Source organism: Aspergillus pseudoviridinutans, assembly GCF_018340605.1.
Source record: "Aspergillus pseudoviridinutans IFM 55266 DNA, scaffold_5, whole genome shotgun sequence".
In the NCBI taxonomy this organism is placed as follows: Eukaryota; Fungi; Ascomycota; class Eurotiomycetes; order Eurotiales; family Aspergillaceae; genus Aspergillus; species Aspergillus pseudoviridinutans.
In genome coordinates, this window is record NW_025091285.1 from 644,558 (window position 1) to 668,127 (window position 23,570).

The 23,570-nt window shown below is 48.7% G+C and overlaps 8 protein-coding genes across 8 annotated transcripts; 2 read left to right on the forward strand and 6 right to left on the reverse strand.

The window, feature by feature from the left end:
• Positions 1 to 378: 378 nt before the first annotated feature.
• Positions 379 to 2,670, reverse strand: Asppvi_007323 (transient receptor potential ion channel family protein; the record flags this gene model as incomplete). Its single annotated transcript, XM_043303210.1, has 3 exons — positions 379 to 698; positions 763 to 2,313; positions 2,370 to 2,670. 3 exons carry the CDS (start codon positions 2,668 to 2,670, stop codon positions 379 to 381), a joined length of 2,172 nt encoding a protein of 723 aa, XP_043159145.1.
• A 3,252-nt stretch (positions 2,671 to 5,922) lies between these two features.
• Positions 5,923 to 7,078, reverse strand: Asppvi_007324 (telomere length and silencing 1 family protein; the record flags this gene model as incomplete). The annotated part of the gene is made up of 3 exons (XM_043303211.1): positions 5,923 to 6,167; positions 6,235 to 6,623; positions 6,681 to 7,078. The coding sequence occupies 3 exons, from the start codon at positions 7,076 to 7,078 to the stop codon at positions 5,923 to 5,925; spliced, it is 1,032 nt and encodes a 343-aa protein (XP_043159146.1).
• Positions 7,079 to 7,502: 424 nt separating this feature from the next.
• Asppvi_007325 (actin family protein) lies at positions 7,503 to 9,047 on the forward strand (the record flags this gene model as incomplete). The annotated part of the gene is made up of 3 exons (XM_043303212.1): positions 7,503 to 7,545; positions 7,608 to 8,106; positions 8,171 to 9,047. 3 exons carry the CDS (start codon positions 7,503 to 7,505, stop codon positions 9,045 to 9,047), a joined length of 1,419 nt encoding a protein of 472 aa, XP_043159147.1.
• A 927-nt stretch (positions 9,048 to 9,974) lies between these two features.
• Asppvi_007326 (uncharacterized protein) lies at positions 9,975 to 12,078 on the reverse strand (the record flags this gene model as incomplete). The annotated part of the gene is made up of 4 exons (XM_043303213.1): positions 9,975 to 10,016; positions 10,073 to 11,071; positions 11,139 to 11,693; positions 11,752 to 12,078. The coding sequence occupies 4 exons, from the start codon at positions 12,076 to 12,078 to the stop codon at positions 9,975 to 9,977; spliced, it is 1,923 nt and encodes a 640-aa protein (XP_043159148.1).
• A 1,577-nt stretch (positions 12,079 to 13,655) lies between these two features.
• On the reverse strand, positions 13,656 to 15,612 carry Asppvi_007327 (transcription factor domain-containing protein; the record flags this gene model as incomplete). Its single annotated transcript, XM_043303214.1, has 3 exons — positions 13,656 to 14,353; positions 14,406 to 15,534; positions 15,610 to 15,612. The coding sequence occupies 3 exons, from the start codon at positions 15,610 to 15,612 to the stop codon at positions 13,656 to 13,658; spliced, it is 1,830 nt and encodes a 609-aa protein (XP_043159149.1).
• Positions 15,613 to 16,522: 910 nt separating this feature from the next.
• On the forward strand, positions 16,523 to 17,810 carry Asppvi_007328 (uracil-DNA glycosylase; the record flags this gene model as incomplete). The annotated part of the gene is made up of 3 exons (XM_043303215.1): positions 16,523 to 16,893; positions 16,964 to 17,423; positions 17,508 to 17,810. The coding sequence occupies 3 exons, from the start codon at positions 16,523 to 16,525 to the stop codon at positions 17,808 to 17,810; spliced, it is 1,134 nt and encodes a 377-aa protein (XP_043159150.1).
• Positions 17,811 to 18,317: 507 nt separating this feature from the next.
• pdiA (protein disulfide isomerase PDI1) lies at positions 18,318 to 20,153 on the reverse strand (the record flags this gene model as incomplete). The annotated part of the gene is made up of 4 exons (XM_043303216.1): positions 18,318 to 18,684; positions 18,747 to 19,186; positions 19,262 to 19,640; positions 19,780 to 20,153. The coding sequence occupies 4 exons, from the start codon at positions 20,151 to 20,153 to the stop codon at positions 18,318 to 18,320; spliced, it is 1,560 nt and encodes a 519-aa protein (XP_043159151.1).
• Positions 20,154 to 21,640: 1,487 nt separating this feature from the next.
• Positions 21,641 to 23,523, reverse strand: Asppvi_007330 (MFS transporter; the record flags this gene model as incomplete). Its single annotated transcript, XM_043303217.1, has 2 exons — positions 21,641 to 23,313; positions 23,382 to 23,523. The coding sequence occupies 2 exons, from the start codon at positions 23,521 to 23,523 to the stop codon at positions 21,641 to 21,643; spliced, it is 1,815 nt and encodes a 604-aa protein (XP_043159152.1).
• Positions 23,524 to 23,570: the final 47 nt, after the last annotated feature.

Below are 23,570 nucleotides of genomic sequence, written 5' to 3' on the forward strand. Positions count from 1 at the left end.
TTGAGACATACAATTTTGATCTTCCAGATCGCTGCCTCTAGACAAAAGGTATAGCCAAAAATGAATCACAAGCAAGAATGATAATCTAAGGCAATACTGTGGCTGGCTATGATGAGACAAATAATTGGCACAGGCGAAGGATAGGTATGGATAGGAAGCAAGAAATGGCAGAAGATGGTTGTAACATATTTACCTTCCAATGCTCGAAATGCGCTAAGATTCACGGCGAAGAAGCAAGGAAAAGGGCAGAAAGAGATTCTGGAAGAAGGGATGCTGTCTATGCTCCACACAAGGCTTTGAGGGAAGCCGAAGTAACATGAAGTATATGAACAAATATTCAAACAATGTGGTATCATAAATCCGATCAGATTTGGAAATCTAGTAAGCAAAGCCATAACCCGGGGTAGTGGCGTGGTGTCGCTCAGGGGAGCCATGGCTGTCCCTGCTTCGACGACTTTCGCGGCTCAAGCTTCGGCCATGTTGATCATCCAGATGGTAGGTAGGCTCCACCAGACGATCTGTGCTCCCCATCCGGCCGTGTTGTGGCTGCGGAACTTTCTGATCCCTATAGGGTTCATAAGGTCCGGTGAAATTGAACTTGCTCATCTCCGCATAGTCTTTCCGAGGCGGGTTGTCCATGAGAAGGGATTCTCGAGCGTCCAGAGGAGTAAGATCGTCCATATCACGGTTCAGTTTTTCTAAAGGAGACATCAGTTATCCGACGAAACGAGACGAATCGCGTATGATGAATACCCAACTTACCAGCTTCTCTCTGCCGTTTAGCATGAGGGTTCTCACGGACACATATGATGATGGCGTTGACGGCAATGAGAATCGCCAAAATGCCGGTAAGGCCAGACTGCACTGCGATGAGGACGATACCGGTTACGGTCTTGGTCGTCTGCGAAAGGCCAAGCTCCTCAACAAATACCAGGACACAAACAACCGACAAGACACGAACGACTTGAATCGTTATGTTGATCCACTGGGAGGACTTGGCGACATATGGGCGATTCCACAGCAGGAGACCCAGCATAAGAGCTTCGACTATCAGCTGACCTGCAGACTGAACCAGTCCATGACCATTCGCCCCGGCAATGACACAGCCCTTGGCGAACATGTAGACAATGGCGGGCATGAAAAGCCACCAGTAATCCTTTTTGTAACTGTCGTAAAAAAGGCTGTACTTGCGCCAGGTCTCTCTGTCCTCGTACAATGCCGAGGCATCACCTTCGGATCTTTTGTATTTTCGAGCCAGATGCATAATACGGAGTCCGAAAAACATAAGCACACCGGTGAACACGGCAAGCGTGACGGCTGCAAGCACCTTTGCAGCCCACGAGTCCCCGGTAGTCAGTTGATAGATGCAATATAGCACCCACATTCCGTACAAAATGAGGATCAAATTGGTAATTGTTCTAGCCAGAAGACCCCAATAATCTTTGCGGAAGTCTTTGAGCTTTTCAGGGAACGATCCGTAGAGAGCCCATAGTTCGAGGATGACCTTTAGAAGCAGGATACCGACAGCGATGGCGGCGACGAGGATGGCAAAAATCAGCAGGACTGTCATGAATGTGTTCGCCTGGGGAATGGTGAGTTGCTCCGCGTAGGCCTCGATGCCAGAAACAGCTTTGTGGAAGGTACTCTGATCACCGTCAGTCGAATTGCTCGACGTGCTGTCGCTACTGAAAGAACCTGACAGATCTCTGGTGGCCAGATCGACAGCGCCCACGATCAGATTCAGCCCGCGCTTGACTTTCGAGGTTGTATTCGTCGAGGAACCGTCCGAGTACGTCAAAGTAGCATTGCGAAGAAATTCATAGCTATTCTGCGTGAGGTTGCCACCGGTGGCTGCTCTGAAAGTGTCGATGGACCTTTGCATGTCACCCCAGGGTATCAAGCCGGTACTGAAGGCGAAGTTCTTGGTGAAGCTGCGATAGATGGTTGGATAGCTGACACTGAGCATGCCATTGGTAGCCATGCTATGAAACCAACCCATCACGTCGCCGAAACTGGGACTAGACGAACTCGCTCCGGGGTGGCCAGCCGTCCCCAGGGCAGACAGTCCGCTCAAAGCCAGTGCGGCGCCTGCCACGCCTACCGCGGCGTAGGTGACGCTTTGGACTTGCATCGTCTTGCCGTTGGACAGCCCAGACTGAATACAAGCAACCTCCGCCCCACCGTCCTTGGACTTCAGCTGAATTTTGGCGAGACCGTCCAAATCGGGAATCTCGAAGGCAATTGAAGGGATCTGGCTGGCGTACTCTTCCGGGATCTGCTGCGTTCCATGGGCTTGAAAAGAGCCCGCGGGGACTGTCCATCTATTAGCGGATACCGATAAACGACCTCCGCAGAAGGATGATACGTACCAGGACAGAGTTGGGCGACGTAATTATCGGAGCTGCAAGGGTCGAAATCCTTCGAATAAACTTGGTTGCCATAAGCAGTCACTGTCAATGATGCAGTAACATTTTGTATTTTCTTGCTTGTCCCGTCAATGTTGAAAACGACTTCTCTCGTGGAGCGAGTGTAGGTTACTGATAGCTCCCTGACTTCAACGTCGGAGCCAGTCAAACAAGTCGATACCTCGTTAGTACTGATTGTGTCCGTTGCGAGAGTCCGAGCGACCAAGAAGCTCGATGCGAGCATAGGAAAGGAGAGGATCCGCATCTTCGAGATTTGATAGTCCTGAGTCTCCAGTCTTTCAATTGAGCTAAAAGAACATCAATGTGAGGTGGCTTAAACGCTTCGATACGGTTTTTTTTGCAATCAAAACGATCGCCAGGTATTAGTCCGATCCGCGAGAGACTAGAGATAAAGAGCAAGTATGTATAGCTCTGCTAACGTTGAAACGATTGAGCTGCAACTGATAGTTGGTCAAATCAGAGCGTACAACAGGGTCAGCCTGTCTCGAATGGTTTATCTCAGAACACACACTGCTCTGCTAAACGGTGCCGGTAATAAATTTCACTGACGAATGAAGAAAGAGAGGCCACCAAGGAGCGACAAGTAAGTTGGTGATTTCTTTAGATCAGAAAGTCCCCATGCCCCTCTGACAAGCAGTGAGTTCTCCCGCACTCTACGCTTGGAATCACTCTTTCTCTCTTTGTTCCTCAAGGCCAGTTGGGAAAGACAAAGAGAGAAAAGTGGACTCCGTAAAGTCGAGATTGCGAGACGAAAGACTTGAAGATAGAAGGACAAGTCAATAGGCAATAGGAGACGGAAATAGTCAGGAGACAGGGAGGAAAGAAAGAAAATTCAAAAGCGAGTGTGTTTTTGTGGGTGTCAGGCTTGAGAGAGTGGGTGTGCTGATTATCTTTTGTTGCTGAGCAATAATAAGACGACTGCCTAAAGGTTGGCATGCAGAACGAACGTCAATCAAGAAAGGCAAATAAGAAAGAGTGAAGTGTCAAAGACAGGAGAACATAGAGAAATAACAGACAGAGATTAGCAAAGCTTCGAGATGGGGCTAGACAACTTCATGGGCCATGAAGAGAGAGAAAAGGTTGGACTTTGGGCGGGATGGACAGAGTAGTACGGAGTACTCCGTACAGGCCATGGTTTATTCCAGAACCATACTAGTACTCAGTAGGTAGTCTAATAATATTTACCTCTTAGGGAGTATTCTCTGCCAAAATTATCTACCCATACGACCCATAAGGACCAGATATTCCCAACTCCCATTGATTTACAGAGTTGTATTTTCTCCATTGGGCGTCTACGGCAACGTATCAGTCTGCCAGCTAGAGGGTATAAGTGTTACCAGATCTGCTATCTATTGGCTTGGGTGGGATTTTTTTCGCTGTGGGAGTATGGAGAGATGGGCCTGTAAGATTCCAGGGAGGTCATCGGCTGGTTCGAGGCTCTGACAACTCTGCCCCTGAGTGTTTCATAGTCCGTTGTAAATCCACTGTTCATTGGTTTAACATTTTCTTTGATGTGGGTCGTATTCCTGAATGACGCCACTTAGAGCTATTCTTCTTAGTCTAGACTCTAGTCTAGGCAGGTACGTACAGAGTCGGATATTTAGAGATACTGAGTGCATGGCATTCCAGGCGTCTGACTGCTATTTTAGTCTCAGGTTCAGTACGGAGTAAGGTGATAATAATCAATAATGGTACCTTGGACCAAGGGACGGGATTCCCCTCTGGTACCAAAGGTTAAATAGGTAACCATAGATTTCCATCATAAGGTAATTATTTGACTATATGATGGCCCTACTAGGCCTATAAACCTTGCTTAAGAGTCAGGTACCGTTTGGTATCCAAAGCAAGCATCATACTGATAGTTGCAAAAATAGGTGTCTGCTCCGTAGCCTTTTATATTTTACTAGGCTAAACCACTCCACTTCAGGTCCGCCACGCCACGGAGGACTACGTACACCAGTAGCGCCGCAGCTATGCAAATTACCTCCCCGCTCTATCTACTCGGTACAGACTGTACTACCTACATTAGGACTTGGTACTTACCCGTGGCATCTACCCGTGTGTGTGCTGTGTTAACACAGTATGTACGGAGTACATCTGTTGCCTCTCTATTCTCAACGCCTTTTTAATTCGAGGTCGGCACAATGAGGATGCCATGTGATCTTTACCAGACGAAAAGCCAATGTGCCAATTTCCTCTCAAGGAACCCCAATAATCCCAGAATTTCACCAGATGGTACTCCTCAATTCTTTGTGTCTCCAACCCGAATCAGGTAAGAATCTGCATAAGCTATATAAAGTCAAGCAGCACGTGTCGTGATGCGCAGATTCGTCAAGAAACCAAAACATATCTCAAGGAGCTGAAATCGAAGTTGTCCTACCTTTAGAATTTGTGGTTTGGTTGTTGCAACCTGCGAACCAGGCTCGAGATGATTTATGTACATGATTCTACTAGGTATGGAATAGATACGCTGCTATGTAAGACCTCACCAAGGTCATGGGTTATGGAAATTGCGGCAGGGAAATGGATTACCTCGGGGTTTAATAAGAGTGGACACTTATGGCACATTTCAAGTCCTTTCATCTTTATCCTGTATCTATCTATAGGCAATTCGAATACGGGCATAACTCACATTCCTTTCAAGTTGGTTTCCTTCGCGTCCTTTGACAATTGACAATATCAGGTGTGCCCTCTACCTGTTCTTGTGTATCCCAGTCCGTCCGAGTTTGCTTCCTACGTAACTGTTCAACCTATGAATCAGTGTGTTGCCCTTCCAGTTGACTAATGAATGGCAGTGACTGTAGTTGCCACTATAAGAGCCCCGTAACTCCTAAGGAATGATTCCTTGTGCTCTTGATTCACAAATATTATGCTAAACCATAGATCGCTTCTCTTATAAAGTGATCGAGCTTCCTCCGCCACTGGCCATGCACAAGTATATGCGAACATTGTCGCTGGTCCGTCATGTCATTTGGTGGTGAAATGAACAAATTAAGTTCGACGCCTTATAGGGAACCGAAGTAAAAGAAAAACGGGAAAAAAAAGAAAAAGCAAATTATGAAGCACCCCACTTCACTCAATTTGAGACTTGACGATTGATTGTCGACCCGCCTGGGTGGTCCTGGTGGCTGAAGCACAGGGAATGCTGGTCTGGATCAAGAGAAACACGTGAATTGTCGAGGGTTTGGTCACTTGATATGGAGTAGAGAAGCATTGCAAGTGAGCTTTGTCATTCCATCAATCACTCATCCACGACTACCGCAGACTTTGCTGGCTGAAGAATGCAACTACCTCATCTCAGCCCATGGAAAAGGTGAAAAACATGTCGCGGAATATAACATTCGGCCGTCTCGTGGCTATGGTAGTGGTCCACTTTGGGACCACAGATAACACGAAGGTCTTCCCATGTAGAGTCTCCAATATTCACACATATTGTATGATTGCACAGAACGAGGAGTGTTGCCTTCCCACCAAAGGATAGCAATAACAAAGGATATCACTTTCGACCAGCTGATTTCTCTTGTCTCTCACGCATAGCAGCTCTTGCACTCCGGCTACCGCCCAATTTAGGACCCCTTGGGACTTCGGGCTTCGCTGCGGTCTTTGTATTCTTCGTTCGTGTCACGCGGCGACGAGACTGAATGGCATCGAGGAACTCCCTTCGAAATTGCTCCGCGACCCTATCATCAGCCGCCTGATCGTCTAGCATGGCTTCCTCTTCAGGTTCATCATAAACGTCCACTAAAGTGAACGGACACATTAGCAATGGGCCGACAACCCACACAGAGTTCGAGTACATAAGACATACATTTGCTTTCACGCAGGACCTCTTCCACAAGTCTGTCCCTTTCGATATCCTCGCTGTTTCGCCGTTTCCGATTGCGCCACGGCCTGCCATCCTTCCCTGGCGCAGCGACACTGGAAGTAGGGTCTTCGTGGGCTGGCGATGCACCACGATCATCTCCCACAAGTCTCCTCGTCGCGGCTTCTGTCCGAGCGATGTTCTGTAGTTTTGCTTCTTGCCCAAGATCAATCTCGTGCAGTTTACCCAGAGATGCTGGCTCGCGCTGCAAAGCCACAATTGTCGAAAGACTATCGGAGCTTGCCTGGCTAGTCGCAGAAATGTTCGAGTCAGTAGTATTGGCAGGCATCTGCTGTCTGTGTCGTTTAGCCATTTCGGTCTCTATATAAGCCATCCTTATCTTGTTAGTCTCTATCACACGCAGCACTGTAAAATACTATGCGGAATCGTACATATGCTTGTCAACGTCCACTGTTTGGCCTGTGTATGCTGTAAACCGATCGCACATAGCTCGTATCTTCTCATTCTCAAGATCTTCAGCTGTTACTGTCGTCACTGCAGCTTGATTGCCTGTTTTATCCGTACTTTGTCGAGAGGTGTTGGAGAATTCAATGCCGCCTTTGCGAGCTCGCTGAAGACGTCGTAAACGGGCAAGATCTGTCGACGAAACTGTATCGTTTGACTGTGAAGGAGGTTGAGATGCGGATGAATCGTTATGGATGCTGTTCGCATTTGCGACGTGCGCTTCTTCTTGTGAATCTTCAGGCTCGAGCTCCCGGCGTCGCAAGAACTTCCTTCTCTTGACCGGCCGAAAAACCGCTTCAGTATTCGGACTGATATCGGTATCCATGCTGCCCAGATAATATAGTGTGTGTGTGTGTGTGTGTGTGTGTGTGTGTGTGTGTGTGTGTATAACCGAGTATAAAACGGAAATGGCGGAGAATGGGTGATTTAGAAGATGGAAGAATGTCAAACTAGCTTAGATTGGCCACCGCGTGATGATGCCGCCAACGAAGCTGTCTGTGGTTGGTCTCCGCTCTTCGCGCCCGCATGCTGCTTAGGATTTCCGCCGCCGCGCCGCAACACTAAGACCTAACAGTAACATTTTACCTACCTACACAACCTGCCGATCTTGAGCTGAAACTGTTTTACAAGGAAGGTCTGGCAATATCTTTGGTGGCCTTATCAGCTTCAGCAGTGATACTTGTCAGCAAAAGAAGCAGGACGCAGTCTGCCTCGACTTCTAAGCAGGCTGTACCCCTTCGAATACCAAAATGAACCCTTCAATTCCACCTTCGACTGCCGAATACGGTGGAGGTATGTTGGACCTTATCGGCTATGTCTAAAGCGATGGATGCTGATTGCGATTTGCGTACAAGATGAGATATCGGCCATTGTTCTTGACCCAGGATTTTCAACAACGCGCGCAGGGTTTGCCGGTGAAGATACACCGAAATCAGTGATCCCGACATACTATGGAAAGTACACCTACGAGGCGCAAGAGAAACTTATTTTTGGCGATGACATCTTCGTCACTCCCCGGCCTGGTTTGTCAATTCATAATCCAATGGGGAGGGACGGCGTTGTGGAGGACTGGGACATGGCGGAGAAAGTGTGGGAGTACTCTTTTACATCGCGCTTGACTGGACCAAAGGCTGGAAATCCTTTTCAGAACGGACTGAACGATGTCCCCAATGGCGAACTGCCTTCGGAAATGGAAGGTGTGGAAACCGAGGAGAAGCCTCTTGCGGACAGCCCCCTCCTCATGACTGAGAGCGGTTGGAATCCTACGAAAGCGCGCGAGAAGACCGTCGAAATCGCCATGGAGAAGTGGGGGACGCCGGCATTTTACCTGGCCAGAACTGGTGTTCTTGCAGCGTATGTTTTCATCGTTCTATACACTCATTCTCTTAGCTGATCGTTGTGCTTACGTCTCTTGTAGCTTCGCCGCCGGTAAGGCTTCTGCTTTGGTCGTTGACGTTGGCGCCTCGAACATTTCCGTGACTCCGGTCCACGATGGAATGATACTGAAGCGCGGTGTTCAACACTCTCCCCTCGGGGGTGACTACATTTCGTCGCAACTCCGCGCTCTGTTCAAAACCAACTCACCACAACCGATCACTATCACACCGCACTATCTCATCGCCTCTAAGACAGCCGTCGATGCTGGACAGCCCGCGCAAGCGAAGTACAAGACATTCCCCGCTGATAAGGCACCAGATGCGTCCTACCGCACTCTCATGGAAGAACGAACGTTATCTGAGTTCAAGGAGTGTGTTGTGCAGGTGTGGCCCGGACCCAACAAACTCTCCGCTACCGGTCCGAACGGCGTCTCCAACGAGGAGGTTGCGAAGAGCAGTCCTGGAAGACCTTTTGAGTTCCCTGATGGCTATAATCAAGTGTTTGGGATCGACCGGTACAGGGTCGTTGAGTCGTTGTTTGACGCCAAAGCGGCCATTCCAGACCCAGAATCGGTGTTCCCAGCTCCAACTCAGGCGCAGACTGTGCCAGAACTTATCAAGGCTGCGCTGAACGGTGTCGATGTCGATGTCCGTCCCCACCTCCTGGCGAATGTCGTCGTCACGGGCGCATCGAGCTTGCTCTATGGCTTCACCGATCGCTTGAACCAGGAGCTTATGCAGAGTTATCCTGGACCGAGAGTGAGGATCTCTGCGTCCGGAAACACGGCGGAGCGGAAGTTTGGTTCGTGGGTCGGAGGCAGCATCCTTGCCAGCCTGGGGACCTTCCATCAAATGTGGATTTCAAAGAAGGAATACGATGAGCATGGCCCCAATATTGTTGAGAAACGCTGCAAGTAACTCACGCCATGAACCTCGTGCTGTTGAACCTGTAATTCGATCTCTTTTCTTTTCCTGTTCTGCTCGACTTATGTGTATTAGGACACTTCATCCTCGATTGTGGTAGAAGTCTGTCCGGTTTGTTCGGTTCCAGTGGCGTTTTATGTGCTATCAAACTTCTATTGAAAGACAGCTTCAGCTTCCCCCTCCCTTCTTTTTCTTTACCCCACTACCTGTCTTTCTAATAGTGCTTGGGTTTCTGGAATCTTTGAGCTATGCAACGCAAGGGAAGAACACGCATCGTGACAGTTTTCCCTTTCACCCTATGATTGTATAAGTATCTTTGTGTCTTCGATTCATAGTGTCGTCCTAGTCTCAGACCATATATGGATTGACAACTACTTGAGCTGAGATATGTCTGTTCCACAAATACGGCCAGTTCGTTGCTGTGATTGATGATGGCTATCGCAAGTGTATAAACGGCAAGTCTCGCTTTCTCGACCACCGGCGTAGAGACAAGGCTGAATATAATAGATGCAACCCCTTTGGTTATTAGCAGTCCTACAACAGGCTTATCATGATGCAAGCCAGGCTCGCGCTTGCTTTCGGGTATGACGGCGCCGCTGGAAACGATTCGGTAGTGTAAGCCAGTTAGTGGGCATTTCTGTGCCAGGGAGTACACCACTAAGGTATTGGTAGTCGGCAATGGTGAACCCTGTGCAGCGAGCTTATCTTTCCTGTTCACGTTTCAGGAACCTCGATCTCCTTGATATATCTTCTACATCGAGGAATGGATGTAGGTCAGGACTCCCAGTGCAGTTCATTGCCCTCGACCATTAATTTCAGTGATGATCAAGGCCAGCAAATCCCCAATCGAGTCGAAAGCACACATGTCGGTACKTGCTGGAACTCCAATAACAATAGAACATATTGTGGGCTGTGCGTCTCTCATCCGGACGCAGATGGAACACGAGGAAATCTCTCAAGGATCTGCAAAAATTTAGCTTTACATAGGAATGACACTGAACGGCGGTGGCTGTGCTCACCGTGGGTGGTGCCGGAAGGGCCGTTATTATTGATTGACCATCTCCGGCCGAATCCTCCCTAATCTCATCGCCATAGTAATGTTCTTCTTCTGACTCGTGAATCAGGCTCGTATGTACGGAAAGGACATGAATTCTAGGAGCAACGTCCCGCCTTGGCTTTAACGAATATGTGTTCAGTACTTCGGTTCCTTCCTGCAGCMAGGCCATTTGTTGCTCTAAGTCCTTTTCAAAGAAGGTCGTCCGCGAGCCGGGCATATCAGAGGTATCAGTAGCCCTTGCACGGAACACGCTCGATGGACCCTCGTTTTTCTTTTGGGACACCGAGCGAGAAATCTTCTTCTCTCTGTTCGCAGCGCGCTCCCAAGCCTCGACTACTCTGTCCGACTTGAAGAAGTGTAACAGCTGGTTTTTCATGGTGTCCGGCCGGACCAAGCGTCCGGGCTCGGAAGAACGCTTTGGCTGAAGCGGGACTGTTGTATTCGTCGTGTCCTTGTCATTATCTTTATTATTGTGCTCCAGGCTTTGAGGTTGTTCCAGAAAAGTGCTTTGAGTTTTGAGTGATCTGGAAGGAGCCGTGGCGGGTCGTTTTCTCGGCGTCCTTTCGACATCTCCACTCGCGCTCTGCTTTGCCGCGAGTCCAGCCCTGGAAAATCTTCTACTGAGGCTTCTCTGTATCCTAGGAAGAAAAGTGGTAGAGCCCCGATTTTCAGGCGCACCGTGAACGGATTTGGCGCGGCCTCTGCCCTCAGCTTCCGATGAAAACTCCTCGGAGTTTTTGGCAGCTCGGAGGTTCGGAACGCTCTTCTGGGGCATTTGGTGGCCTTGCGTCTGCCTGGATATGGGGCGCGGATCGACTGCTGCCAAAGTATCTGGGTCAGAAGGTAGTGGCTTCTCTGAGACAGAGGAGCGGGATGCGCGGATGGATAACGCTTTTCCGAAGAAACGCTTCTTTGATGATCTGTGGTGGAAAGCTCCATTGGGATTCTGAAGCAGCGAAACCTAGCACTAAAATCAACATTCCGTCCCTACTGAGAATTTTGAGGAAAATGCACTGCAGGATACTAACCACATCTCTCCTGCTTGCAACCCCTATGCGCCGTTGCATCTCGGTGATGGCCAAACCGAGCTGTGCAAGAGCTGACTCAAGGGCCATCCCCTTTCTGCTAAGTTTAGACAGCGCCGTGTTCCAGCCTTCTGTGTTCGCCAGCATAGCGTTATAGAGAGCGACCAAGTCACCGGGGAGAGGCCTATTTTTTTTCGCAGATTGTCCGATATAATGCCACAAAGCACCGATTGCTTCTCTTCCTTTCTGGATGTCTTTGAGGGAGTCTTTCACTGCCATGGTAAATCGGTCGATTGCATGTTCGATCTTCTCATTGTATTCAATCATAGCGAGGCGAAAGTTGCGATCCTGCAACATTTCATCGAAAACATCCAAATTCTGAAGGGGCAGGCTGAGATACTGAATCCTTGTGCGCACGTCAACCTGGATGATGAAGTAGTCCTCAGTATTTCTCTCAATGAATCCGTCAAGCTCATCCACATGACGCTGGAGGATCTTCAAAACTTCTAGCTTGGATTTCGCCAATCCTTTGGCCAGCAAATGCACTCCAAATGAGATCTGAGAGATCAACTTCCACAGAGGATGATATCTGTGACCCATTAGCTTGTTGGTCGACGGTAAGGAAGGTGCCCTTGATCTGGTCCTGGAATTTCACTTGCCTTTCGCCGGCTCGTTGGCGCCATTTTCTCCCACAAAGCCGTTCATACTCGTCATTTTCGAGCAACTCTTTTCTCCGAGACTGGGCGTCAAGATTAACGATCCATTGGGTTTCTTGTTTCTGGCTTGCCTCGAAGATTGATTCTTCGAACGGGCCCTGCAACTGTGGAATAGGATGAACAGGCGATCTACTACATGGCTTCTTGTCGCTTGGTGTAGGACCGTTGTCTTCTTCGGCACCGGGGGTAGTTGCCTGTAGCTCTCGGTTTTCGGGCGCAGACGCCATCAATCCTGAAGCGGAGTCTTTTACAAGTCATCCAAATCAGGATTAACAAATGCGGGCGAATTCTGGGAGCCTTAGATTTTTCTTTTCTTCTTAGTCCTCGGCGATGAAGATACCATGCAAATCGTGCTCTCCCACTCAACTACTAAACAGAGCTGGCAGCGCAATGGGTTGCTTTTTGAGGAGTGTTAAGCCAAATAAAGAGCGAATGGTCCAGATCCATTAGGTATGGACGCGATGCGCGCTGATTTCCTCACCGAATTGAACGATGGTACAGGGATCATGCAGGAGAGATCGAAGGGAGTGAGTGTATGTTTTCAACTTGAAACCCATAGAAGAGGACAAGCAGAGCAAATGAAAATGCTCTGTGGAAAGGTCAGTTGTATGAACCCGTTGAAGTCAGTAACTATGGGGCCTTGGATAGACTATCTAGGTAAGTAGACTGACTGTCTGTGGGAACATTATTATTACGGAGCCACCTCAGGGACAACAAATTTAATTGTGTAGTCACATACGTAATTTGAGAGCTGGTGGGACAAGGACGAATTAGAAGGATTAGAAGGATTGGGGATAATCACACAGGGAGGCTCCGTGCGCAATGATAATAATAATAATAATATTAATAGTAAGGTAATGGTTGTTTAATACAGTATACCGACGATCAAGTCCAGACAACAATAATAATAAAAACAAACGAGGGAAACCTTGGTTCTGAACAACAACAAGAACAACAACGTATCGATCTAAGTAAGCATCTATAGAGTACTGGGCTAGGGTCAAAGACCCGGCCCAGATTGCAAAAGATATGGTGGAAACCAAGGTCAAAAGTTTCAGATTCAGCCTATTATTCAGCGCTTTGGAGGAAGTCGTAGTCCTTTACTCCGGTGGTAGGTCAAGCTTGGGAATTATTATTATTGTTATATTAAACCCAAGAAGTTAGGAACAGCCTAAAAGCGTTAGTTGATGCTTGAAAGTCAGGGGCTAGCCATTCATATATGATTTATGACAATATCCAGAAGTATCCAATGACAATAATTGGTTTTGGGATGCAGGATTAGCAAAGAGTACCGAGTATTCCCGTACCTAAGTACCACGATATAGATAGATATCAACCTTATTTAAAATCCTCACTTATATGCTAGAGTGATTTAAAGTGGACTCGACTGGACAGAACTTCACTCTCTGTTTATGTCTGGAAATGGCGTTTTGGACTGGAATATGGACAACTTGTTTTCGCAGCCATGCAGGAAATCAAGATGCTAGAGGCCAACGCCCGCAAAAAATGCACTTGGATTTTGAGAAGAGTCAGCGTTTCCCCTATGCGCTTGAGCCTTTGCACTGCCCTTCTGTAGAGAACTATGTAGATGAATAGTGTTCAAGAAACCATAAGTATCTGTTGGTCAGGTCACCACCAGTAATGACGATCGACAGCCCGCACTTCCCACAACGCTCGTTTTCTCCCAATGAGAGGGTACAAAAAGGTCATTTGATCTCAATCAATGGCCATTCGTTCTGAAGCGCGGCACAATTGCACAGGGGATACTGACTTTATCATACTGACACGGTCCCAAATTACGCCGTCACGTGCTACCTTTGTCCTCCTCAGTGAGAAAGACCGGGTCCCAGAAGTTCGTGGGTAAGGACAGGTCAAGGAAGTCACCAAAAAGCACGTCAATATCTTCAAGAGCACCCTGCCGATTTTCCTCGACTCTCTGCAACTCTGTGGATGAATCCGTAGGACACTCTAGTGGCGCAACAGGTGCGGGGACACAACCAGAAACGCCAGGGCTATAACCGTCAGCCGCTAGCTGCGTGGTGGAAGCAGTGGTGACTTCATTTGATCCTGACGGGATGCTTCCAGGGTCCATCAGCTGCCGAACGCCCTGTCCCTGGGATCGCTGCAGTCCAGGCTTTGCCACGTCAATTTCACGCAAGGCTCTGCGTCCCAGACGTGCCATTGCCTCTGCAGAGTACCAGTAGATGCCCATACTCTCCAACAAGGAACAGCAAGCCTCTAAACTGGCTTTTGCTCGGTTAAAATGGGTAATCAGCCTACTTGACCGAAATTGCTGATAGGAGACGCTCATGGAAAGCGATAGTGCGTATGGAATGATGGGGAGAGGGGGCAAATCTTGGGCACATTCAGTTGCTACAATGGAGTGTATCCGGACCGCAGCGAGACCTTGTCGGATACTGGAATTCGAGTTTTGGGGGCGATCGGGCATCCTGGACCTGCACGAAAGAATGGCGACGGCATGATAATACACTTCAAGGAAGCCTTCGAGGCGGTCAGCAGTAGACTGAAGGAAGAGAAGGATCATGGAACGTACCCAACATGGTAAAGTCCAGTTCCTCCCCGAAGTTGTCACCCATTATCTCCTCAAAAGACGGAAAGTTGGTTTCCCAGCCGACGGTAGGATCCGCAGATGGCCTATAGAATGAGATCACAGTAGAGAGCAAATCCGAAATGGCAAACCACACGTCAAATGTAGTCTTAGGATGAGAGGTATTGACAATGGGTTTTCTCAGTCCAATGTCCCGGTCGGCAAGGAGAACTGGGCGGCCGCCTATGCTTGCGTGCATCTTATCCAAGCTCCAGAGGCACCAGAAAAGTCGCGATAGAGAATCCCCGTGTACTCGATCAGGTCTGTTCAGGTGCAGACCTGCGGTCTGAGCCTCGTGGATAGCCCGACAAAGATGCATAGATGCAGCCTCTGCGCCCTCGTGACCTTCACAATGTAAAGACATCAGCGCTAATGAACGTATGCGGGTGATTCGGTCCGACTCCAGCCCGGCGTCCATCGCGACAACTAGCCCAGTGTAAATCTCGGAACAAAACTGTCGAGACGTACTGAGAGGACCATTGATGCTTGTACGAAGGAACGAGCTGGCGGCTTGATCCTTGGCAGCCACAAGGCAAATTGCCCGCTCCAGGAACACAGATGCACTTCCATGGGAGTAGGCACGAATAAAGGATTCTTGATCAATAAGCGGAAGGATAGGATGAATTCTGGAGAAAAAGATGGCAATCAACTGGTCCCGAGTCGACGAAGGCAGACGATGACAAGCATTCAAAGCTGACGAATACCGCTCTTGTAATAAAGAGGCAACAGACTGGGAATGTTGACTCTGCGTAAACGACAAACTAACCGGAGCAGTGTTTACATCAAACGCTGTATCATCTCCGTGGCCATCGCTGCTTTGTGAGCTAATCCAAAGGCCAATCCGATCTCGAAAGCGGCTGCCAGATGCGCCATCCAATTTCTCGCGAATCACAGCTTCTGGGTTGAGATCTCCTACAAAGCGTTCTGCTCTGGAATTATCAGGCGGTACCGATGTCAAAATGGTAGACTTTGCTGGCCCAGCGCCGCCCAGAGGGGATGATGGATCGTCTGGCTGCTGACTCCTGTTGGAACGAAGAGCAGCACGCTCAAGGTGATCCCCCGGAAGAGCTTGCGCCTGATTTGAGACAGACCCCGAGTTTATAATATGGCGGCAGCGTTTCTTGTTACAACATGACTTAGCTCTTCAGACCATTGTAGATTAGATGCTGTTCGGATATAGATGGGCATGACAATATAGATTGGGAAGAGGGGCTAAAGCACACAGCAGAATGGAATGATCGGGCGGGGAGAGGAAGGTTGTTTGAAGAGTAAAATGATACCTTTCTTCGCTGACAATCTGCACATGCTCGAATGGCTCGTCTGCGACCTCGCGATTGGGGAGTATCAGCAACCCATTTGAATTCCATGCTCACATCATAGTGTAAGGTGAAAATACAGATGCGGCAGAATTCCTGAAGCCAGGAAGACGATTGGCTGATTTCTTTTCGGCTATGTCAGTATGCTTCATAGATACTCAATGTTTCGTGCAGGACTATACTCCAAATATTCTAATAACGATCAATCCTGACGCTAATCCATAGCAGCATCAAGTGCTTAGCTAGCACTTAGCAGTGCTGCCATCGAAATAGACTAACCACGGATAGGGATGATTCGGGACCTTTGGGAACGCGTGGTACCAGTCTTGATCGCCCCAGGGATTATTAATAATAGAGAGGTATAGCCCCAGAGAGTGCAGGCTCTGAAATCTCATCGGATTCGGATCTTGAATTTGAACTTGACACAGACGAACGGGTAAACTGATGCCAAGTCCACATTATAGTACTATATACGCGTGAGCCACGCGATCATTGCTGGAGCGACGCGTTTACACGGGAAGCTAAGTGCTGATGCGGTGTACTAGACTCCACAGCTCAATTATGGTGAGATGATTCTACATGTGGATTAATCACATTTCCAAACTAGGTGAGTTTTCTTGCTTAACTCACTGAGTAATTACATTTCGTCTCTTCTGGAATCTGTTATACTACTACTCCTACCCCTTCATCCTTCTCAAGTCGCCGATATCAACACCAAGCTCTATTCACACACGAAGGAAGCGCGTCATGGCCAGTCCATCAGGGCTCAAACGTAATGCTAACCATCTATCAACACCAGCGTGTGATGCGAAGAAGCCCAAGGCCAATGGCAGTATCACGTCCTTCTTCGGTGCCCCTAAACCCAGGCCTGTCGACGCCAAAACATTGACCGTTTCGACCCCTTCCTCGAACTTCAACAAAGACAAATGGGTGGCATCATTGACGCCTGAGCAGCAAGAACTCCTGCGACTGGAGATTGATACGTTACACGAAAGCTGGCTGTCTAAGCTCAAGGAGGAGCTGGTCACACCAGAGTTCTTGGGCTTGAAGCGATTCCTGAAAAAGGAGAGGGAGTCGGGTGCAAAGATCTTTCCTCCAGAGAATGAGATTTACTCTTGGTGCAACTCCTTCCTAGCCATGCCATCCACGAGGCGCGCCGAACTATGTTGCTAATAATGTCAACCCCAGGTCTCGACATACGCCCTTGGACAAAGTGAAAGTGGTCATCATCGGCCAAGATCCCTATCACAACCACAATCAGGCTCATGGTCTAGCATTCTCGGTTCGCCCTCCCACTCCTGCTCCTCCCTCTCTGGTGAATATCTATACCGGAATCAAAAACGACTACCCTACTTTCCAGCCCCCGCCAAACAAGGGTGGCCTTTTAATACCTTGGGCTGAGCGAGGAGTACTCATGCTCAACACCTGCTTAACAGTCCGCGCTCATCAGGCGGCAAGCCATTCAAACAAAGGATGGGAACGCTTCACACAAAAGGCCATCGACACCGTCGCTCGAGTACGAACTAATGGAGTGGTTTTTCTGGCCTGGGGCTCGCCGGCAGGGAAGCGCGTAGCAGGTGTCAACCGGCAAAAGCATTGCGTTTTGCAGTCGGTTCATCCTAGTCCGCTTAGCGCTCACAAAGGTTTTGTAAGTCTTGCTTCACTCCCTCGCCATCATGGCACACCCTACCGAGCCCCTTTGTACTGACGTGAGACTTCATGCGGAGTCTAGTTCAACAATGGCCATTTCAAAAAATGTAACGAGTGGCTCGCCGAACGCTATGGTCCGGATGGCATCATTGACTGGAGTCTGATCCCGAAAACAAAGACAGGCGGCCCGCTTGCCGCTATCTCGGACCCTTCTCCTGTGATCGACCAGGTGAAGACATCCACCGCGAAACTGCCTGGTTCAGATCCTTCGGAAGAGAGCAAAGTTGCTAGCGTGAAACTTGTGGACCCTGACGGATCACTTGATGAATTTGACGATGATGTCGATGCACTTGAGGTTCTAGCTGCGGCTGAAGCTGCAACATGAGTTGCTGAACATCTGATTTAATTTGGGTATTTTCATTACTATCAATCAAGAAGGGGCCGTCTCTGTGATTCAGGCGTCTGCAGCTGTATCAGCGTGAATTCCTTCCCCCACTCTTCCCTTGACTCGGCAGAGATACCACTTCCAGGTCTTCAGGCTGTCTGAGAAAGTGGCCCCCCTTATCCTGTTGACGAGTGGTAAAATGAAGATGTTATAGCATGGCGTTCTACAAATGTGGGTACCTCGGTTGGTCGAGTCGGCGAGCGTAGCGAAAGTGTTGCTGACAGAAGCCTTGCGGCTCTGTTGCGGCTCTTACATATTCATTTTACTAAACACATGGTTAAATAAAATTAGTATCAAGTGGGCAATCTTGTCTGCTGGGTAGTCAGGTTTCCAGGGATGGCCAGTTCAAGAAGCTGACGAAAAAGTGAAATCTGCTCGGGGTAGGATACAATCATGATGTTTGAAATTCGGATACTAAAATGGAAGTCCTTCGGCTAAAGTAGTAGTCTACAATTCATCATGGTCGTCGCCCTTCTCGTCGCCAACAGCAGCAGAGGCTTCAGCCTCAGTGGATGTAGCCGAAGGGGAAGCGGTAACATCAGCCCCTTCTTCAACCTTCTCTGAGGCAGCCTCAAGAGCGTCAACCTTGTACTTGCCGTTCTCCTTGATGAAGTTTGCCAGATCCTCGACGGTACGAGAGCCAGAATACTCAACGGGAGAATCCTTAGCACCGGCGGGATAGAGTTTGATGGTAGGAAATCCGGTGATGGAATCAGGAACGTCGTTGGCAGTAGCATCGATCTTGGCAATGGTGACCTTATCTTTAAATTCACCAGCATAGAGAGCCGCTAACTCCTCATACTTGGGGGCCAGACTATGAAAGACTCGTCAGCTCACCTTTCATCCCAGCCTTTTGGTAGGACGGGCAACACTCACGCTTTACAGTGTCCACACCACGGGGCGTAGAATTCGAGAAGAACATCCTTGTCGTTATTGATGACAAGATCCTGGTAGGAGTGAGCCACAACGACTGTAACGGGGCCTTCTTGGGTTTCAGGAACAGGCTCAGACTTGATGCTGGGCTCAACCTTGCCATCAAGGACATCTTGGATGAACTTCTCGATGTCTTTGGCATTGATTTCCTTGGACTGGTCGTAAGGGTACTTGGCGTTCTTCTCTGGATCCTGGATAGCGAAAGCGGGGAATGTCTGGGGGTCAAGGTTGAGGTTCCCGGCGTGGGCACCGAACATCTTGGCATCAATAGTGGCGATGTTGATGGCTCCCTTGTGCTTCTCAGCAATGGGCTTGAATTCCTCCGCATACTGATCACGCTCCTCCTTGGTCTCAGCGAAGATGTACGCGAGAGGGATACCGGCCTAGAACACAGTGCAGGTTAGCTGGTAGGGATAAAGCAGATTAATTGTTTCCGATCATAAGAGACAAGAACATACCGTAATATAGTTAGAGTAGGTCTCGGGACCAATCTCACCCACAAGAGGAGTGCTGGCAGTTTTCACCCAGCTGAGGATCGCTTCTTGGTCGATCGCTCCATCGTAGACAGCCTTCTTCTCGTCAAAGTCTTTGTAGAGCACAATCGAGGGTTGCTTGACACCTTCCGCTTTGGCAATAGCTGAGTCGCTGGTCGCGGCAAAGAGGTAGTTGTCTCTCTGAGATTCAGCAAAAGAGGTGAACACATCATTGGCAGCCTTGTCGTCGGAGGCAAAGTAACCGATGACCACAATCTTGTCCATGGTCTTAATCTCCTCGAGGTTTTCTTCAGTGACAGTTGAGACGGCGGGGAGGGACTGTTTGATCATGTAGGAGACAATTCTTTTTGAGCAAGGTTAGTTTAATAATGCAGAAGGCGGCTAGGAACTGGAAGACAAGACCGTATCGAAGAGGAAAGCAGAGCACAGATGATCAGGGACGAGAGTTGATAGAGGCGCGCGCTGGGAGTAGTGAAACTTACGAGTCAGCCTGACGAGCTCCCTGGTAGGGCTTACTGGAATCAGGGCCGCGGAAGATCTTGAGAGTAGGATAGCCCTCGACGCCATTTTCTCTGCACAAGTCCTCTTGCTCAGTGCAATCGACCTTGACCAAGGGGATATCTTTTCCCTTGAGCTCAGTAGCAGCCTCTTCATATTTGGGAGCCAGAGCCTTGCAGTGGCCGCACCAGGGCGCATAGAACTCGGCCAGCACCAAGTCATGCTCTTTCATAAAATCCTTGAACGAGTCTTTGGTCAGAGAGACGACATCAGAGGGGGTATCAGCTGTCGCGTCAGCAGCAGAGGCTACCGCGCTAGCCCCGAGAAGGCTTAAAACCCAGGGTGCAAAAGATCGCATGATATAGAAAAGTCTCGGAAACAAACGAAACGACGGTTAATGGGATAAATCAAGACCAAAGATGAAGATCCTCTTGCAAATAGCTGCAGACCCAATCTAGTCCTGCTCGACTGAGGAGTTGAGAGTTGGACAAGAATGAATCTCAGTCCTGGTTGCTACCCTAGAGCTTAAAGGCAGAGATGAGAACGATGGGAAGAGCACAGCGGAGGGAGAACAGGCGATTCAAAAGGTGAGCGGCCCCATTAAGTACAAGTATGGAGAAGAGTTGAGGACAGTTTGTTCTTTCTGCGGTCAGCTGGCTGTTCAAGCTCTGTGAGTGGCTCCGCTCAGCCGCCTAAACAGTGAATTCTGCAAGGGACTCGTAAAATCATAGGTAAATACCCCGTAAATAATAAGATAGATGATAAATCATAAAATCATGTTCAGCAAGGTAAGAATAATACGTACCCATAATAAACGTAATACCCACCTCGGAACCTGTAGATACCCAAGGTAGGTAAGTTTTCGACGGAGAATGTCCCGGTCCCTCTGGCCTCTATAACTTCATTATCGCTATATACATACTGTACGTACTTCGCAAGATGTACCTAGATACCTATTCTCTAGATACTCTTTCCATTCCCCTGCATTTCCTTTGGTATTTGGGGTATCTGTATCGGCCAGAGACAGGCGCACCTGATAAAATAACGAACCTTAGTACCTTATTGAAGTACCTAAGTGCTTTAACGCGTAATTTATTTCAACCCTGCCTAGGTGGTTATGAGGCAGAATAATGATATTTCGTGGCTCTGCTACACAATCAATGATGACAATGTCGATCCAGTCAAACATCCAACTGATGAGATACTTCCTCATCCTGTTTGCGATTTCTAAGCCAGTAAGTGGATCCCCAACAAATCATAAAATAGAGGCCAAGCATACCTATCTCACTGCCTCCTGATGGATTAGAAATATCAATAGATAATGTTTGATTCTCCAGTAAAGGCAGTAAATGGAATTTTATGAGCTGAATGAATAGGTGTCTTTGCCTGGACGGTCCTCAGTAAACCAGTCATTTTCGAACATTACAGTTGATACAATGAATGAATTTTGGTCATCCTTGGGTCGGACTTCCTTAACCAAGTGTATGGCTCATAATTCTCTCCACATGGTTCGGAGTTCTTATGGGAAATTACACTTCTGTCGCAGAGGATGGTAGCATAATCGCACGCCCAAAAAGCGCTGAAAAGTAGAAATGTCCCCTTTTCTGATAGTATAAAGCTTCAAGATGCTTGCTTGTAAAGCTATGTAGTTCACTGTGTCGTTTGCACTCCAAGTTAGTGCGTACTCGGTCCTATCCGATGGAAAGAGGCTGAGACAACGATTGTAGAGGGGGAGAGAGAAGCAAGTTCCTAGCCAACGAGGCGAGCCGTGTTCCAATAAGTGTTGACCGAATCGGCTTCCATTATAAGAGTAGCTCTGCTGATCGCTTAGAAGATCAATAGTATCTATAGCTCACTTGGCGAGGCGCGATCCTCGTGTCCTGGAAGCGTTCCGTAGGTTTGAGCGCCTGATGGCTGCAATTCTGCAGCAAGAGCAAGCGCATCTCTTTTCCCTCGTTCAACATCCACAAGTAGCATTAGCGGCAATGGGAGAAATATCAGAATTGCAAGGAACACAAATGCAGGGCGTATTTCACCGTAGCGATCGGTGATGATGCCGACAATTGCAGGCCCGAAAATGCTCGACCCTTTGTCAGTAATCGCATAAAGAGCATAGAATGCTGCTTCGTTGCCAGGAGGAATCAACTCTCCGAAGAAACTGCGGCAGTAAGAGGACAGGCCGCCCATGACAATCCCATACACAATTCCCAGTGGGAACATCTCCCATGGCTGCTGGAGGCCCAAAAATCCAAGGCCCTTGATTGCTGGAATAAACCCCAAAAGACCATAGAGAGGCACTAGCTCGAATAAGAGAATGCATGCAATGATTGTTTGTGACGCGCTCAGATTGAATACTCGCGAAACACTGCTCCAAGAAAACGCCCCCAAGACACCAGCCAACATTGCAATCACATTGATAAGTCCCAAAGCTGCGGGTTGCATATTGAGTTGTGTCTTTGCGAAGAGTACCGCAGTCCCGCTGACGGTGGCAATTCCATCACTGAGAAGAAACCAAGCGGCGAGAAACAGTAAGATGTCTTTGAGATGACGTGTCCGCACTGCTGTCCGATAAAGCGACTTCCAGGCATATGCCATGTAACCGATCCAAGAGCGGGTGTGCTTCCCTTGATGAGTGGTAGTCAATGGTGGCCCTGGGCGAGATCGCAGCCAGAGCGCGGCAGGTATTGTGAAAATGAACCACCAGAGCCCGATTAGAAACAGTGCGAGACGCAGGGAGAAGGTAGTTTGGTTGGTAGCGATGACGACGAGGATGCAGACGATTTGTAGAATAACCGCACCGATGTAGCCAATTCCAATTCCAAAAGAAGATATCCGAGTTGATAGCTTCAGCTCTTGCGAAACTGCAACGGTAGCTGCAGGACGCATTTCGCTGTTTCCTTGAGGGGTATGAAGCAGGGGCGAGGTGGCGTTAGAGTCAATGCCATGATCAATATCGTTTGTGGAATCAGAATGACCTTCTTGGGCGCGAGAGCCATCCAAAGTGGGGGGCGGTTCGCAAACACCCAGAAGCACAGAAGGATGATGGCGTATCAGCAAGGGTAGGAATGAATTCAAAAGCACAAAGGAGGCTCCAAAGCAGGTATTTGCAATGATCGCAATCACTGCGCCCACAATATAGATCTTAGGCACCACACCCAGAAAGAGCATTGTGGAGACCGAGCCAATCACAGCGAAAGCCACTAGAAGCAGCTTTCGATGACTTCCATGGTCCGCGGCTCCTGACATGGATATGATCAAGATGGCTTGAATAAAGACACTCACCGAGAAGGTATACATTGCGAAACTTGCAGTATTTATCTCGACACCGAAGATGTAGACCACACACTGGTTTACCACTGTTGGTCCTCCGGCATCGTATCTTGAAGAAAGCGTCCACTGGGCTTGTGTGGACGTCTTCGATGGACCATTCAAGGTAGCACTGCAGGGAGTCACCTTATCGGATAAAAGAACACCGCGGTCGCGAGCCATTTGCTCTAAGGTAATGGGGAGGAAGGAGCCTATGGTAAGTGTCAACTTTAGGAGCGAATGAATGCAAGCGAAGGTCCGATGCCAGACTTGTGCATACCCATAGCGCAGACCGTAAAAACCTCTGCTGCCCAGCCATAGCTATACCATCCAGCAAGTTCTTTTTTGCTGGTAGGCCGAGTATCATCCCCAGGGTATTGCGGCCGCGTCATGCTCGTTTCGGTTTCATCGCCAGCCCGCATATTGTCACCGACTTGAGAAACGCGTTACCATTATATAAAGGGTCCGG